This window comes from Typopeltis vanoorti, chromosome 1 (genome assembly GCF_054136105.1).
Source record: "Typopeltis vanoorti isolate ZY-2024b chromosome 1, IOZ_Tvanoo_1.0, whole genome shotgun sequence".
Classification (NCBI taxonomy): Eukaryota; Metazoa; Arthropoda; class Arachnida; order Uropygi; family Thelyphonidae; genus Typopeltis; species Typopeltis vanoorti.
The window spans coordinates 140,053,437-140,072,194 of record NC_143549.1 but is presented as its reverse complement, the minus strand read 5'-3'; the positions used below and the strand labels follow the sequence as shown (position 1 = coordinate 140,072,194).

At 37.1% G+C, this 18,758-nt stretch overlaps 1 protein-coding gene across 1 annotated transcript in view; it reads right to left on the bottom strand.

Annotated features, from left to right (window-relative positions):
* Positions 1 to 18,758, bottom strand: part of LOC150110475 (NCK-interacting protein with SH3 domain) — a 243,092-nt gene that overhangs the window by 54,886 nt on the left and 169,448 nt on the right. The window contains exon 6 of the mRNA XM_090394047.1: positions 4,931 to 5,017. Within this exon, the coding sequence (XP_090250173.1) occupies positions 4,931 to 5,017 (87 nt within the window). The remainder of the gene's footprint in view (positions 1 to 4,930; positions 5,018 to 18,758) is intronic.

Below are 18,758 nucleotides of genomic sequence, written 5' to 3'. Positions count from 1 at the left end.
GATGGGGTCTTATCAGGATGTGCTCAAGAGAAATAATAACCCACTTGTCTCTGCTTGTCAAAGTATTCTTCAGTAACCAAATAATCCGATAAGTTGCTTTAGCCACTTTTGCTATGTGCTCTCTAAACTTTAATCCCCTATCTACTAAAACTCCCAAATCTCTGGTTTCATCAATTTCATGGAGTACAGTTCCATCAATGTGGTACAGAGCTGGTAATTTTTTCATCCCAAATTGCATAACCATACACTTTGCCACTTTAAAATGATATCCATTCTTCTTTTCCAAGACTGCCAGTCTATCCAAATCATCTTGCAAAATTTTAACATCATCTGTATTAACTATTGCTCTACCAAATTTTTTCATCAGCAGCAAACAACTGAACAGTTCCTCTTAGATCCTTTCCTATATTATTAATGTACAAATTAATTCAGCTATATGTAAAAAAAAAAAAAAAAATTTCAACCATGAGACTGAATTCTATTCTAACACTAATGGTAATGCTTTAGGAAGATTCCAGGTCAGCTAGCAAATAATCTTGTTGCTACTGTTGGAAGGACTGTGTGTGTGGAAAGGATACACTGACATGGCCAAATTTTGTAGGGGAATCGGCTACATTTCTGCAGGTATATTGCCATTTATTAGCTGTGGGTATATTGATCGGGAACAATTCTGCAGGAATCCATTACTGTATATTCTATATTTCTTGCAATTTCAACTAACCATAAAAAAAAACATGAAAAGTTAAGCAAACACAAATACGTGCAGGAAAAGGCAAATCTCTCAAAACTTTCAGATTCATATATCTCTCTCACATACAACATGCATGTGTTCTTTGTTCGATAACATAAACAATGCTCACCACCATCTCTGATATGCCATCTACCTTTTTTAATAGAAACTTAAAGCTCCAACTTCTTCTAAGTTTTGCTAATTACTCATGTTTTCCCTCTTTTTTTATCTCAAAAGTGGCATTTGTGCACATGTTCACTGTGATATACAAGCTCAGAAAGTGTCTAACAGAATCTCCTCTACTTGATCTTCTTTGACTAAATACCTGTTTGTCTTATTCTATAAAATTCATTTACTGTCTCTATCACTCTCCTAATGCAATAGCCATTCTGGACTTTTTATTCCGAATGACTACTGCACTGTGGAGGAGGGGATGTGATATCATGATAAATAAACTCCTACCATTCCAAACATGCAAAAATCTATGTCCCCTTTGATTTTTTGACAGAAAGAGATCAGAAGACTGTTGTTCAAACTAGATGGCAAAAATCTTCTGGTTTTGATGACATTCCTCTGATTCTTCTACAGTCTCCTGTTCACATATCTGTGAACAGAAGACTGTTCACATATCTGTTATGTGTCCTTTTTTATCATTTTCTATTCCACTGGTACATATACTGCAACTTGGAAATTAGCCTATATTCAGCCCATTCCTAAGAAGGACAAAAATCACCCATCAATTTCTGTGTCAATTTCTCTTCAAATCTTCTTAAAGTAATGGAGAAAATCATTAACAATCAATATGCATGTTACTAGAAAACTTTACTAATAAAAGATCACAATTATTAGCACAGATTTCCTGACAATGGGTGATGACCTTGCTTATGTCAGGACAAATGCAACAATAAAATGTGGAGAGCTGGCCTGGTTGGCCACGCGGTTAGCGTATCCACTCTCCAGCCAAGAGGCCGCAGGTTCAAATCCTGCTTAGGCATGGATGTTTGTGATTGTCTTCCACTTTCATACATTCATTCATCCAAGTATAAATACGCTCTCCCAATATGGACTGAGTCACCATGGCAGTAGCAGATCCAACCCACCCACAATAGGAGAGGCCTTCACTCTGTAATGGGTAGAAAACAGGCTGATCATCATCATCAAAGTGTGGAGAATCTCAAGTAGTTGCTTTCAATATCTCTAAGGTATTTTATTGTGTTTGGCAAAAAGATAGATTAAGTAATTTCCAATCATGTATTCTGTCTTCTGATTTTTGCAACTTGACTTCCAGCTTTCTTTTCAGTTGAACACTATGTGCTATAATGGATAGGTATTTATCCTCAAACTGCTACTAACACTTGAGTTTATTATTATTATTCCTGATACCTCCAAGGAGTCCGAAGACTCATCGCGGGAGGACATCTTCAACTGTCTCTACACCTTACCTCTACTACGAATCAACGCCATCTACCGCCTACCTCCAACACCACCACAACTAGTAATTTTTGTCTGTAAATTGCGTGTGTTCTGAAGGGCCGATTTGTATGTATGCGGGATGAAAAACCCGAGTTTCCGGGAGAAAAAACCCTGCTACCTCCGTATGAGATCGGCTAACTCACCATCGATTGAGTTCCACAAGACTTCACACTCTTTCACCACCTACTCTATCTTCTATATATCATCAACCTTCTACAGTTGAATGCAAATCCAACTAACAGTTTTGCTAATGATAGTACATATATTCCTTTGTTTTTTGTTTGACAAACTATACACACACACACCAATCAATCAAACATACCTAAACTCTGATTTCTGGATCATTCTTCAGTAGGATTAGATATCCATTAGTTACAAGCAATGCATGAGAACACCACAATGGGTGTTGTCAATTTAAGATAAGTCAAATGTTTGAGTGAAATATAAATTCCCCATGGAGGAAATGTTTGTTGAGAATTTTTTTTTAACTGTATGTTATAGTATGCTTCACCAAGAGAGCAAAATAAAAACATTACAATTAAGAAAAATCAAATTAATGATAACAGTAACACAGAATATTTGAAACAGACTAACAATGGTGAGGGTGCATGATTCATGCTGTATTACAATGGCTAGCAATGTGATAAGAAGAGAGTCCAAGATGTGCCAGATTTTTGATGAAAGATGACCAAATCTGATACAGGATCATACCTTGTTTTCCTCCACATTCTTGATATGTTCTGACCTGCATCTCCTGATCGGCTTGTTTGTCCCACATAACAAGTGAACAAGTAAGTTTAGAACATTCAAAATGTTATCAGAAATGTTTAAAAAAATCTGTATCAATGTGACCAGAAACAAAGTTACAACATCAGGTTTGGCTATCAAAAAGCTGGTGCAACAGATCTTGGACACAGTTGTCATGACATTTGCTAGCCAGTCTAATATAACATAAATCACAAGACTAACACCACTGTTAGTCTATTTCAAATGTTATATGTTACTTTTAATTTGCTTGTCACTTGCCAGTCACTGATAAATTCCACAGTTTCCATGTGGAATTTATCATCATCATCAAATTTCTGATATGTACCCTCAAGTACAGGATAATTATGATAGTAATGGTGTAACTTTTCATGTAATACTAACTTCTGATCAACAATTTTCCTCCAAATTAATTTGAATCTTGGCAGATAACAGATTAATTTTGAGGAATTTATATTGGACTTAAATCTTTAACATTTTACCTATCCACACAAGTCTCAGAAGCAAGGTTCCAGGTAATAAAAGATTTTTCTTTTTTGGGCTAACTCTAACCTTGGGACAATTATTAATTATTCTACACAAAACACACAGTCTAACCACTGAATACTACTTTTATATTTGGAAAGATGTTTTTAAGTCCATAAAAATCCTTGACTTGGTATAGAAAAGAGCAATCAGTATTAATAACCCATTTCTTACCAATTCACTCCATTCTCTTTCACATAGACATTCAGTTTCTACTGCTTGCATTTTCTATAAATATTTCCATGGTCATTATTCTTCTGACTTAGCATCAATAATTCTCTCACTCTCCTTTAAATCTGTGAAAACACACACACACAACATCTGTTCAACTCCTCTACAGTTCAACTCTAAACTCATGAGCAAATTTCTACTTCATTCATTCCTTCTCCCATCTTCATTAAACTAGCTGGTGTGGATAGCATCTGCTCTCCAACAGGCTACAGTTTGAATCCTATAGTGGGCAATGCTGTTTATGGAGACAAGTGGTATACAAATTTCAATGACTGATCTAAGTCCAAGCAATGATCTAATGAAGACTTGAAGCAGTTTGAAAAGGTACTATGTTTGGCTATAGAGCAAGGTTTCCAGATTATCCAACTCTTAGCTGGCCCATGATACTGTATGATGTACAGCTTTTCATGGGTGAGATTCATATTAAAAAAATGTATTCCTAAAGAGTGCGATCTGAAGGGCTTTAAATTCAAGGTGAACAAGTTTTTTTTTTTTTTTTTCTCCTCAACTTTCTGCTCATCTATGATACTAATGCACTACAAGTTAACCTCCCAACTGGCCACAACGTCTATAGACGTTGAAATAAATCTGGATACGAAGCTCTAAGCCCATTGAATAACATGGATAAGAAGTGCAATTCGGTGTCACTATTTCATCCACATTGGCAGATAGGGAGGTTAAACAACTTTTCATATATGGGATTACCATAAAAAAATCCAAACTGTTCTAGAATAACTCGGGAAACTTTCAAGTCAATTACATGATTATAATATGTTATGTAAACAGAGTAATACATTTTATATATTTTCCATTAATTTATGTACTCCATATACACATGCACACACACATATACAGGGCCTGACAAATCATACAAAATCCTACTCACCAAGCATAAAATGTACTCGCCCAAAGCCCCATTTTTTTAATATCTCAATAAGTCAGTAGGAGTTCCATAAACTGATCAGAAATGCTGCATCTGTGTTTTTTATAGTTAAAAGATTTATCTTAAGAAATTATATTTTGTGATATAAAAACATTCTCTTTTGTTCAGAGTGCAGCTACTCACCACAGGTGAGTGGGTGAGCATATTGTTGACCCATGTATATGTGTGTGTGTGTGTGTATAGATAGATAGACAGATATACATACATAACACTGCATACATTAATATATATATATATATATTTTTTTTTTTGTTTTTGTTTACCATTTGATAATATGTGACTAGAAGGTGGACTACTTCATAATCATTTGCACAAACAGCATCTCTAGATATTCTTGGATCTGCATCTAGCTAGGAAAAAAACAGCTTAAATATACATTAATTAAATCAGCAAAAAAAAAAAAAAAATAATAATAAATAAATAAACAATAGAATAAAATAAATAAACTAACAAACAAAATAAAATAACTACAATGGTTAACTAAGTCTTGCCATGTGAAACGCCAAATATACATGAAATATCTGATACTATGTAGATTCTTTTTCCCCAGATGTTGGACGTGTCTGTTGTTCTATAGCTGTTACTACATAGTATATTAATTCAACATAAAATGGAAGAACTTAACGAATGGTTGAGTGTTTAGAATAATTAAGACTGATGTAACTAAGACCAAAATGGTTGATGTCACAGTTAGTTCTTTTTTTTTTTTTTTTTTTTTTTTTTTTTTTTTGTGACAACCTCAACTATGAAAAGTTGAAAATCTTAGCACTTTTTATTATCATAGGTAAGTTAATGCCCATATATTAATCTATAAACTCTGCTTTAGAGATCAAACATACTACTTTTCAAGACATCTCAGAATTCTTCCAATAAGTAGGGAAGTAGCACCAAGTGATGATAATCATGTAATTTTTTTTTTTTTTTAATATTGATCCCATACATGAGAGGTCGAGGGACCTATTGGCACATCAGTGCCATGTGTGGGGTGCAGATGAGGACTGAAATAGAAGTTTATTGATGGTTTTTGAAGAATTGCAGGACTGCAGGTTGTAGTTGTTTGGAAATATTTCTTGAGGAAGGCTGTTTCAGAGGACAGAGGTGGACAGAATAAAAGAGGATTAATAGAAGCAGGTTTGGTGAAGAATTGCAGGACTGCAGGTTGTAGTTGTTTGGAAATATTTCTTGAGGAAGGCTGTTTCAGAGGACAGAGGTGGACAGAATAAAAGAGGATTAATAGAAGCAGGTTTGGTGTGTTTGCAGTTGCACAGTAAAGTGGTGCTGAGCAGCTGCAGTTCTTGTATTAACAGGTGCAACATAAAGTGGAGGAATGATGGTTGCTAATTCACTGGAGCAGTGACTATAGAAATATCTGTAGAATAGACACAGTGCTAAAACACCAGTCAGACAGACATGAGTCTGTAAGAGAGGGATCATCTATGAGCCTAAATGCATGCCTCTGGATGGCATCACGGATGGATTTGAGATTTGTATATGGTGAAGTATTGGTTGGGTGGAAAATGGGTTCTTTAATGAAAGCAAATGCCAAGGTTATTGATGTGATGTGTTTATACAAGGAAAGACCAGACATAAATGTTAGTCCAAGCAAAGAGATCTGATCTTGTCTGTGATTAATGTATTATCTTAAGAGTAGGTGAGCTGGGATCTCTTTTGCATGAGAAAAGGCAAGACTGCATTTTGGTGGCATTGAACATAACAAAGTTGTCCTTGTCCCACTGAAAGATAGTATGTAGATTAATGTTTAAGGCAATAGTTGTAGATGATCTTGTAGCCTGGGATGTCAGGGTACTTCATAGTTTGTCAAATGAGTAGGATGAGTGGAAAGTATTGTCTGCAAAGCTATTGGGATTAGTGGTTATTGTGAGTAGGTCATTTATGTAGAGGAGTAGGACAAGCTTTAAAGCACTCCAGCATTGGTGGCGAAGCTCAAAGAGAGGGTGCCATCTACCCTGACTCACAGATAATGACTAGAGAAAAAACAGGCTACCCGATTACACATGGTTGCAGGGAGACTGAAGGATGGCAATTTGTTTAGTAAGCCTCAATGCCACACATGGCTGAAAGCTTTGGAAATGTCAAGGGTACCAGCACAAGTTTCTATCATTATTATTATTACCCCAAGACCTCACTGAGTCAAAGACTCATCTGAGAGGTCCTCTTATCACACACATCTCATCATACCGTGTCTTAAACACACTCAAACTCCTTGCAGACACCACACTCACAGGAAAGGCATTCCAATCATTTACAACTCTGCACGAAAAAACCTGCTTCCCACTCCCCTACTCACACCCTTTTTATACAGTTTCTGGGGAGGATGACCTCTGGATCCCTCCCAATCTCCCACTATTTTCTGTAGAACTTCTCCAGCATTGATCCTATAACAATCCCTTACTAACTTGTAGGTCTCTATCATATCTCCCCCCCCTTCCTCCTGTCACACCAGACTCTGCAAATTACATTGTCTCAATCTTTCCTCATGCTCGACATTCCAGAGGTTAGAAACTACTTTATTCAGTCACTTTTGGATCCTTTCCAACATCTCTTCATCCTTCTGAAAACCAGGTGACCAAATCTGGGCATAATAGTCCATGTGTGGCCTAATCAAAGCCTTATACAACGGAACAAGAATCTCCCTACTTCTACAAGTCAGTGTCCTCCGCTTCATTCCCAGAAGCCTTTGTGTTGTCTTCACAATTTTGGCTATGTGTCCCTTAAATTTCAGATCCTTATCCACTATCACCTCCAGATCTCTTATTTCCTCCACCTCCAACAATATATCCTCACAAAGCATAAATTTTGCATCCCATCTTTGTTTTCCAAATTTTAAAACTTTACATTTTGCAACACTGAACTCACATCCCCATTTCCATGCCCAATTAGTCAATTTCTTCAAGTCTTCTTGTAAGGCCACAACATCTTCTCTAGTTTTCATGGTTCGGTCCAACTTTTCATTATCCACAAACAACTGAATATCACCATCCAAATCTTCACCAATATCATTAATATACAAGTTAAATGGTAATGGCCCTAAAACAGCCCAGAGGCACTCCACTAGTGACTTTCCTTTTCCTGGATATCACTCCCCCCTACACAACTTGCTGATACCTATCAGATAGCCAGTCTCCAATCCAATCCACTAATCTAATATCCAAGCCCATCTGTTCTAATTTGACTGTCAACTTATCATGAGGTAATCTATCAAAAGCCTTTGCGAAATCCAAGTATATTACTCTGTATCCTTCTCCTCTGTCCAAGGAAGCAGTTACTTTATTGTAATAAGTAAGTAGATTACTAAAACATGACCTCCCTTTAGCAAATCCATGCTGTCAATCAATGATAATACCATTGTGTCAACCCAATTCTGGATCCTAGTTCTCACAAGCTTCTCCAACAACTTAACCACAACACCTGACACACAGATAGGCCAATAGTTTGATGCTTGAGTTTGATTACCTCCTTTATGAAGTGGCACAATCTTGCACGCCTTCTACCCCTTAGGAACTTGACCCAGTGCAAGACTCGTATTAAAAAAAATATGTCAAGGCAGGTGTCAACTTCCTGGCACATTCCTTCAGCATACGTGGTGATATATTATCAAGTCCCACAGCCTTATTAACATCTAGTTTGCTCAACTCCCCATACACCTCTTACTCATTTACAGTCAGTCTCTCCTCCCCCATTATCAACCCCTCTCAATCTCTCCACGAAGTCATATTCACAAGATTGAAAGACCTTTATGAACTGCTCATTAAGCATCTCTACCACACATGCAACAGCTGTCTTTATACCATTTTCTCCAATCAGTGTCATCCTTCCATAATCATTCTTTCTTTTGCTGGCTACATATCGAAAGAACTCCTTAGGATTCTTTTTGGCTTCATTAGTTAATTGCTGTTCATACCTCACTTTAGCTACCCTCACCAACCAAGTCACCTGACTTGCCTGGTCTTTGTAAACCTCATAGAATTGGTTATTTCCACTTCTCTTATGCTGCCTTCATAATGCCCTTTTTCTCTGTATCGCATGCTTAATCTCTTTATTCATCCATCTCACACCTACCGTATTTAACCTTCTCACTCTTGGAATACATTTAGACATTGCATCTACTAGATAGTGTTTGAAAATCCCCAAGCTGCATTGATCTCTTTTCCAGCTAGCTAACTCCTCATTCCACACTACGCCCACAAGCTGTCTCCTGAGCTCTTCATAATCACCCTCCTTGTAGTTCCACATATACCCTTTTCTCACAGGGGTCCTCGCACTGCTGACAACCACCCAGGTAATCACCTCATGGTCACTCTCACCAATTGGTGGATGATTTGACACCTCATTTATAATTACATCCTCTGATGAGATGACCAAATCCAGACCCTTTATCCTCGTGTGCACTCTGTTACATACCGTCTGAGGTAGTTATCCCTGAAAAACTCAAGAAACTCATTTTCTTTCCTTCCGGTTGCTATTTCATCATTCCAGTCTATATTGCCATAATTAAAATCGCCCATAATGATCACCCTTTACTTTTCTTTTAGTGTTACACAGTGATCAGCATTCATTTTAGAAATTATGGACTTTACAACCGTGTTATAAATAACTCTTTTTGTAAAGTTCATAATTTCTAAAATGAATGCTAATCACCGTGTAACACTAAAGGAAAGGATTACGATAATTCATGGAGATTCGACCCACAAGCAATGCAATCAACAGTAAGCTGAAGATTAATGTTTCTAGTTTGATAAATCGACTGGCCTTTTTAAAATGGTGTAGGGACAGCAACATCATTCCAAATTGCATCAAACTAAAAAGAAAATTCACCTCAACAAAGGTGCAACAAATATATCACCTCATGGAGAAAGCGCTACTCAGAGAACAGATCCAAGCTACCAGAAAGAACTTATCTGTTACTCAAAACCAGCTACAAAAGGAAAAATCGGAACTTTCAAGCTACTTAAACACAGATATCTGGATGATCCCGGAAAAGATTACGGACAACACGGCAAACCATATCCTTCAAACGAAGAGATAAAACCTCATTTCCAAATTTCAAAGACTAAAAGATCAACAAAACCAGCTGCCATATTCAAATCTCTCCACAGTGAACGATAACAACCAACCAGAAGCAAGAAACAATAGGAGCCACCAATCGCCTACAGGTGACAGTAATGTAGTTAACCTATCCAACCACACTTTAAACAAAGACGAACTCTCAGTACTAAATAAAGGTCTAAATTTTGCCACAGCACCCAGGTCGATAAACAAACTTGAATTTATTTGTAACATAGAAAAAGGCTTAAGATTCATCCCAAATAACATAGCAGACAAAATGTGTTTAGGAAACTGCCGACATTTTAAATCATAACAAAACAATAACAAGCTACTTAACAAAACACAAATTAACAGCTGTGAAATCATTAAAGTCAAATCCGAACATCGTAATAACTAGAGTCGATAAAGGAAGTGCCACCGTATTTTAAACCAAACCACTTATGTAGAAAAAAATGAATCTGCTAATCTTGGACATTAACACATACCAATTCATTAACTACAACCCAACCAATAGAATAAAAAAGAAAACGGAGAAACTACTCAAGTCAATTACCGCATGGCCCGAAGATATGGTCAAAAAGACTATTTCCGCACTATGCTCGTTCACCAAGAATTTACAGGATACCGAAAATACACAAAGAAAACACACCACTCCGCCCATATGTGAAGGGATAGATAGCCCAAATTATCACTTAGCCAAAAAATTAGCAGCAACACTCAAGAAGTTGGTAGGTCATTCCCCCCCCCACCTTATATCAAAAACATGCAACACTTCATAAACATCATCAAAGACATAACATTAGAAAAAGCTGATTTATTAGTCAGTTTTGATGTCTCTGCCCTCTTTACGAATGTCACAATCCTTCTTTTACAGAACAAATTCCCTCCAGATATCACGGTGCTCTTTGCACATGTATTGCGTTCTGGTTATTTTATATGGCAAAACACTTTCTACCTACAAAAAGGAGGCACAGCCATGGGATCACCATTATCTCCCCCCCATTGCTAACTTTTATATGGAACATTTTGAGCAACTTGCTTTAGGATCCTCTCCTTTAAAACCCAAAGTCTGGCTTAGATACGTTGATGATGCGTTCGCGATCTGGTCCAAAGGCCACCAGACACTAGACACTGTTAAGTCCCTTTAGTTCTTTTTTCTGGTTTTCCTTTTGGCTTTTGGTTATTTTGTTTTCTTATAATACCCTAATTTGGTTTCTTATCTTAAGAAGTTACGTGTACCTGAAATCAGTTCCTGACAAATTATTTTAGGATCGACTGTGCCAGCCAGAAACCAGTTTCTGATACTAAGACTTAAGCAACTAATTATATCAACAATTTAATTGAGGTTAGAATCACATGGTGCGCAGCCATGGCCCCCTTCTTTCTACTCTTTATACAATATCCCTTATTTATACAGTTTCCCCTACTTATACAGGTCTGAACTTTTCTAAGCGGTAGTTCAGTCTCAGACACAAGAACTCACAAGTTTTAGTCTAAAAGAATACATTTATTTGAAAACAAAAGGTATTTACACTAAAATCATATCTCAATAATATAAGGATAAACTCATGCATAGATTTTCTTACTACTGTAATAAATCACTCAAATATCCTAAATGTTAAAATCTCCCTTATATATCTCTTATCATACAGGCTCATCTAATTTTATGTCAAGAGCATTAGTTAATCATCCTTATTTTTGTATCTCACATTAGGATTAAGTGATGCTCTCGTAGTTATGCAATTCTTGAATATTACAACCTTAGCTAAATGTACATGATATATTCACTCAATTAACATTCACTGTTTTAGTCAGAGGACTAAACTCTTCCCTGTAAGACTTATATAAGTTGTAGGCTCAATATCAGGAACATGGCCTTCACACAATATCGCATATACTGAATCATTTAATAACTGTTCTGCTATAATATCTCTCTTACACAAAAGATTAAACTAACATGAGAAGGTCTTATCACAGATGATTAGTCCAAACGGATCACTTAGATGGCTTGAGCAGGGCTATGCTCAAAGTTCTCTCTCCTTTTGTTTCCTCTCTTTCTATATGACTTTTTGTATATAAAACAAAAGTTCTGCACCTTACCGGCTATTTCCTTAGTGAAGTTGGTTCCTTAACTTTAATCCTGGGTTTTCTTCGGATGTGGCAGGAGTCTCTTGTCACTCCGCAGTCTGTTGCTTTCTTTTTCTCCTCGAAGGATCTCCTTTGCTGCCCGCACATTGGTAGCAGATTTACCAATGGTTCTGTCTGCTGATCTGCTAATGTTCTGTCAGATATCTTGTGCATATCGGATCTCACAGCAACGTGGAATGTTGCTGGATACCGGAGACAAGCTTCCTCAGCCTTCACGGCCTTTGAACAAGAACCCAAGAAAATACAGGAACACGAGAGAGCGTTTAAAGTGCACGTGGCTCCTTATATTTCATCCGCAAGCGCCCTCTCTCATTACTTTCGTCACCTACTTAACTATCCCTGATTCATCAGGTATTGATGATGTCACATTCTTTTCTCCACGCCTCTCTTGATGAAACTGTTACGGTTGAGGTTACCGGATGGCTATACGGTTTTTCTGCTGTGTCACTTTGGACTCTTACGTAGTGATTGGTTGACATATGATTCTGATTTCTTTAACATAATTTTCCCACACTGGGCATGATTTTAGAATACAATTTGGACAATTTTTTTAACAATCTTACTAATTAAATTGATATACCCTCTTTGATTACAATTCATTTATTATTTCTTTACCCCTGCTCTTGAGAGTATAAGCATGTTTTTATCGTAAGTCAATTTCTTCTCATGTTGGGTCCGAAATAAATGGCTGACTGATAGTGGGCCAGTTATTTCCAACACAACAACACATTCCTTAGTCACCTAAACAAACAACACAAATGCATACAGTTCACAATCAAGATTGAAAAACAGAACACATTTCCGTTTCTAGATACACTTGTCATCACACGTCTTCCTTCTAACAATCTTTCCTTCACTGTTTACTGGAACCTGACACATACTGGCCAATATATACACATAAACTCCTACCACTATCCAACACAAAAACTAGGTGTCATTAACACTCTAAAAAACAGGGCTCTGAAGATCTGCTCCAATAAACAGGCACTGAAAGACGAACTTAAAGTTATCAGCAATACTTTTCAAAAAAATGGGTACAGCCAAAACACTATTTACAAATTTCTCTACAAGACCTCAATAATAAACAAAGACAAACCAGACTACGATAAAACTATAACCATTCCTTACATTATTCTTGTAGAGAGGCTTATACGCTGGTTAAACATGATAACTAATAATTAAGGAATTGACAGCGTATACACTAGAAATATAAATTAAATAAACTTTAATATATACTTTCCGATATTTCGGCAAACGTCACGTTGCCATCTTCTTGGGAACTTAATACAAAGACAAGTGCATGCAAGTACTACATAACAGCAAATGAGAACCGAAGCTAGGAAGCTAACGTTTTCCTAAAGTCCTGATGGTGCCCCCCTGGTAGGATATATTGGTAGTTCTTGGCCTTTGGGCTGAAGTTCTTCTGATAAATGTTTCCCAAATTTGGGGCAGTCTCATGCATCCAAATTTGTTGAGGTTTGGCATGTTCCTAAGGGCTGAGGCTGATTCCATGAATAGTCTTTCATATTTGAAAGACTATTCATGGGATGCAGTGTATTACTGTGGCTTTCTTCCATCTTATTCTGTGGCGAGTATCCAGAGCATGGTCTGCAAGCCCAGAGTGGCTGTACTGGTGAAATCGGATGTAATCCTTGTGTTCTGAGATTCTGATATTTGCTGTCCTGCCTGTTTGGCCAAAGTAGGACAATTTACAACTGCAAGGGACTTGGTATACACCAGGTAGGTCTTTAGTGGTTTGTATTAAGTCCTTGTTTGTACTAAGTGTCTTTGTATTAAGTTCCCAAGAAGATGGCAACGTGACATTTGCCGAAATATCGGAAAGTATATATTAAAGTTTATTTAATTTATATTTCTAGTGTACGCTGTCAATTCCTTAATTATTAGTTATCATTCCTTACATTAAAGGGACATCAGATAAAATAAACAAAATACTACAAAAATACAACCTCAAAGGCACCTTTAAACCTCCCGCAAAATTAAAAAGCTTACTCGACTCATTGAAAGACCCACTCCCTCTGCTGGCCCACCCTGGAATATACCATATTTATTGCACCTGTAACATACCATATATAGGAGAAACAGGATGCACAATTCCTATCAGACAAAAAGAACATAAACGACACATTAAATATAATAATTATGGTGAAGCTGGCCTTTCTGATCATATTCTGAACACTTTACATAGAATTGACTGGAAAAGCACTAGATGTCTACATCACACCAAAACATGGTATGAATGCAAATTTAAGGAAGCCTGTGAGATTATTACCAACCACCCCAATCTGAACAATAATGATGGTCTAAAAATCCCAAACATATGGAAGGCATATATTCGACCCACGGAACCGTCCTCTCTGAGAGCAACTATAAACAGGACTATAGAAAATCTAGGATCCTAAAACAAAAATAACAATTGTAATGCAAAAATAGGACATCATTGTTACTGAAAGAAAACTATCTGTAAGAAAGAATGTTCATTCATATTATCATAAATAGAATTTAGCTTGATGTAGTTTATATAATTAATAAATAATTAATTTTTTTTTCACTAGAGGTCATGCCAGTAGAATAACTTGTGATCAATTCATTGTTTCTTTAGCTTACTGTATGTAATGTAATTTAGCTTGTCCTGTATATTTGTATATGCTCCAGATGATAATCTTGATATGAAGATCGAAATGTCACGACATTAAAAGAGTTATTTATGACACGGTTGTAAAATCCATAATTTCTAAAATAAATCACCCTTTTCTTATTTGCTTGGCTAATTTGATCATACATTTCATTATCACCACCATCCACATTACCTGGTCTATAACAACATCCAACCAAGTATTTGATTCCATTCACCTCTATCTCACATCATACTGCCTCAAAACCACTGGCACTATTTCCCTCTTGCATCTCTACTTTGTATGGACATAACTCTTTCTCTATCATCAATAGTACATCTCCTCCCTTTTTACCCCTTCTATCCTCACGAAACACATCATACCCTTCTATCTCTATTCCTGTCAGGATGTCGTCCTCTTCCAACCATGTTCACTTATTCCAACAATCTTTGAGTGATGCTATTAGTGCAACCATTTCATCTGCCTTGTTTCTTATACTTCTAGCACTTGTATACAAACACAACAGCTCATTTCTGGATCTACAGCTAGTTCCACTGATACCACTCATTCGATGTGATCTCTCCATGCTGGACTGGGGCCATTTCCCTTTCTGCTTATTCATTTTATAACCCTCTTCAATTCCAACTGTTTCCTCTTGATCCCGGGTCATCCCATTCCTTTCCTGTCCACACATGCTCTCACATCCTCTTGGAGCATCCACTTTTCTCACGCTGTGCACTCCTGTCCATCCTCAGCCTCCCCCATTTCTCTGTTCCTCCTGCACACCCATTCTCTCATTTTCTATACTTATGCCACTCACTTCCCCATTCATAACCACCTCTTCAATTTCTCCTGTCTTACTCTCATGCTCTTCTACATCACTTCCCACTTGATCTGATTCATTCTCTCTACTCATTTCTCTACTTTCCAGCAGCAGTCTCTCCAAGCGACTCACACCATGACCACTCAAATGCAGTCCATCTTTCCCATACAGTTCACTTCGTCCTTCAAACTCATTCCACATATTAACAAACTGTACTCTCCTCTCCTCACACATTTCAGCCAACATATCATTCACAATCCTTGCTCTCCTCCTCATCTCACCACAGTCATACCTAGGCAGCACGTTTACCACCCTTCCTGTCACACTATTCTCTTTTATCTGTCTAAGCAGCCTCCTGATATCCATTCTGATGTGCTCTTTGTCCTCTGTCAAATCATTCATACCTATTAAAACTATTATCAACTCCTTTGCTCACCCCCCCCCCTCATATCCAATGCCTCAATCACTTTACTCATTTAACCACCTGGAAAACATACCTTGTGCATCCTATCATCCAGCACACCTTTAATAATGGAGTCGCCATACAAAGCCACTCGCTCGTCTTTTGTTAATTCTTTTGTGCCATCATGATTTGTTTTAATCCTTTCTACCCTAATTTTCTTAATTTCATTCCACATCCATTTCATCTCTTGCCTCATCCAATCCAATTCAACCTCCAAATCTTGTGTCACATTCTCTTTATCATTCAATCTTTCTAATTTTCTAACTCTCAATCCCCTCTTCTCGCTTGCACTCTCATTCATCCATTTGAGTTTCTGTACTTTCAGACCATGTGTCCAACTTTTGCAATCATCCATTCTTTCGATTTTTTCCACTTTCGAATCTTGAGTTATGCTATTTCCGGTTTCATTCGTTCTCTCAATTTCGTTTCCTTCTGCCACTTTCGCTTCACTTTCGTCCTTTTTACCATCCGTTACGGTTTTCAAACCACTCGTTTTCTTTTTTAATGATTTTTTAACATTTTTTCGCCTCTCTTTTACACCATCCTCTTTCGAATGTGCACTCATTTTCCCCATGACATTCTCGCTACTAACACTTTCTGTCATCAATTTCATATTAGCATTCATCAAATTCTCGTTCAGGTCACACTTTGCACACACACACCATCCTTCCATCCACCCTAAACATCCACAAATCATTTATGTAATCGAAAAAATACATGTAGCACACCTCACACTTAACGAAATGACTGAAGTCCAAGTTGAAGTCATGGAATGACAAAGCCGCTGCCATGTTTCTTCTGCCAGTTACTACTCTAAGGTCTAATAATAATGAATTCGTAATTAAGTTTAGGCAAAATATCCCACACACTAATAATATTAGTAGCGCACAACTTTTATAGCAGCTCTTACTCAAACAAATACTCATATACAATTAATTATTTCAAGAATAACTTATCTCAGTCCGGAGCTCTTCTTACACACATCCACCACGCTTGCCTCACGAGTGCCCTCTCTCCTGTATAAGAGCTTTTCAAATGAAAAGTTTCTCTTAACCTTTCCATGGTAAATGCCCAGTGGTGGGTGATATAAGCTACAAGGTCAGCTGTGGATCTTGAATGGTAGAATCTGTAATAGTAGTCGCTGATTAATTTGTGGGCCTCTAAGTAGTGGGGAATTTGGCTATTGATGACTTTCTTCATAACTGTGTCCTCTTAGGGTAGAAAAATCAGAGTGGAAATGAAACTAATGGATTTGAGTATATGATGGATCTGATTGTGACTGAGATGTCATACCTGTCCCCAGATAGCCCTGATTTGGATGATGAACAGGCATGCAGAAGTATCAAGGCAGGCAAGTATCATAAATTTAGCCAAATAAAACCAGCTTGGGGCAGTACAATGGATGAAACAATTTGGAGGAAGAGAGTCAGTAGTACATGGAAGATATTTAAGAAAAAATTAGTGTCAGCAAAAGCAGATTGTATACCTAGAGTGAAGATGCAGATAAAGTGATTTGTCAAATGGATGGCTAGAAAAATTAAAAATAGGAATTACAGATGAAAAAGAGATTATGTATATCATATAAAGAGAGAGCCTTGCATAAAGAATATAAGGCTTGGGCTAGAAAAATAACTAGCATAGCAAGGAGAGAAAAATTAGAGTACAAGAGGAAACTAGTGCAGCTATCTGAGGAGAATCCTAATTAATTTTTTCACTATGTGGAAAGGAGGAGGAAAAATGACCACTTAATGACCACAGCCGGCCTGGTTGACCGAGTGGCTAGCATATCCGCTCTCCAGCCCAAAAGCTGCAGGTTCGAATCTCACCATGTGTATGGATGTTTGTGATTGTCTGTGAAAATACTAGTAGTGGCGATGGACAGTAGATGGCTTTGGTATAGTTGATGTGATTTGCTGTAGTTGGTGGATGAGTGGTGGAGATGGAGAGTTATAGAGTGGGTGTCCTCCCTCGATGAGTCTTTGAACTCCTTGAAGGTGCAATGTAATAATAATAATAATAATTTATTAGGTCAAAATTTTTTTCACTTGGTTATACTATACATTAAAGATGCCAAGAAATTATATTCTTGGTTTTATCCTTTATCCATGCATAAACAAAGTTTGTATGTGAAATAACTTCACGACTCAGCAACTTGTATACAGAGGCTAATGATTTCACATAACTTGCCTTGGTATCCTACAATGCAAAGCACATGTCCTTATGGACATGTATAATGCTATGCATTATGGGAAAGATCACTAGCCAGACTGATTTTGACCTTTATTGAGGTCACTTCTTCTCTTCTCTGCTGTCTTCTCTCAAGTATACTTGTATAAATCTTACCAGAAACACTTCTGTAATTCTCACAATCAGTTTTATTTCCCTTTTTTACAGGTGGGATACTATGATAGCTATATTCCAATCATCTGGAATTTAACCCTCTTACTAGACCTTCTGATTACCTAACCGCTCTCCATGCCTTCTGAAATAGGCAATGTAAAACTTTTATACACTCCATATTTGAGGATTTCTGGTCGAATACTATCTACTCCAGCTACCTTTTCACATTTAAGGTTTTTATGGCTTTTCTACTAAAAAGTAGAAAAGCCATAAAAAGTAGAAAATTACTTTTCCAGTATTGATACATTCCTGATTGTTATCTACCATTATGCTGTTACTGCTTGTTTCATTAAACAATCTTTCAAAGTTGAAAGTTTATTTTTCACTTGGTCAGGCTATAATAAATTTAGTTTAATCCCTTATCCAAGTGTGTGCAAACAAAGTTTGCGCCCGAAAGTATCTTCAGGACTGGGGTAAAATGATACAACACCGGGCAACTCCTTGCAAAGGTGGAGCAAGCTACCAACATTCCTATCTCAGTATCTCCCATAATGCAAAACACATCTCCTTGCAGATATGTATAATGTATAATGGTATGCATTAAAAAAAAAAAGGGC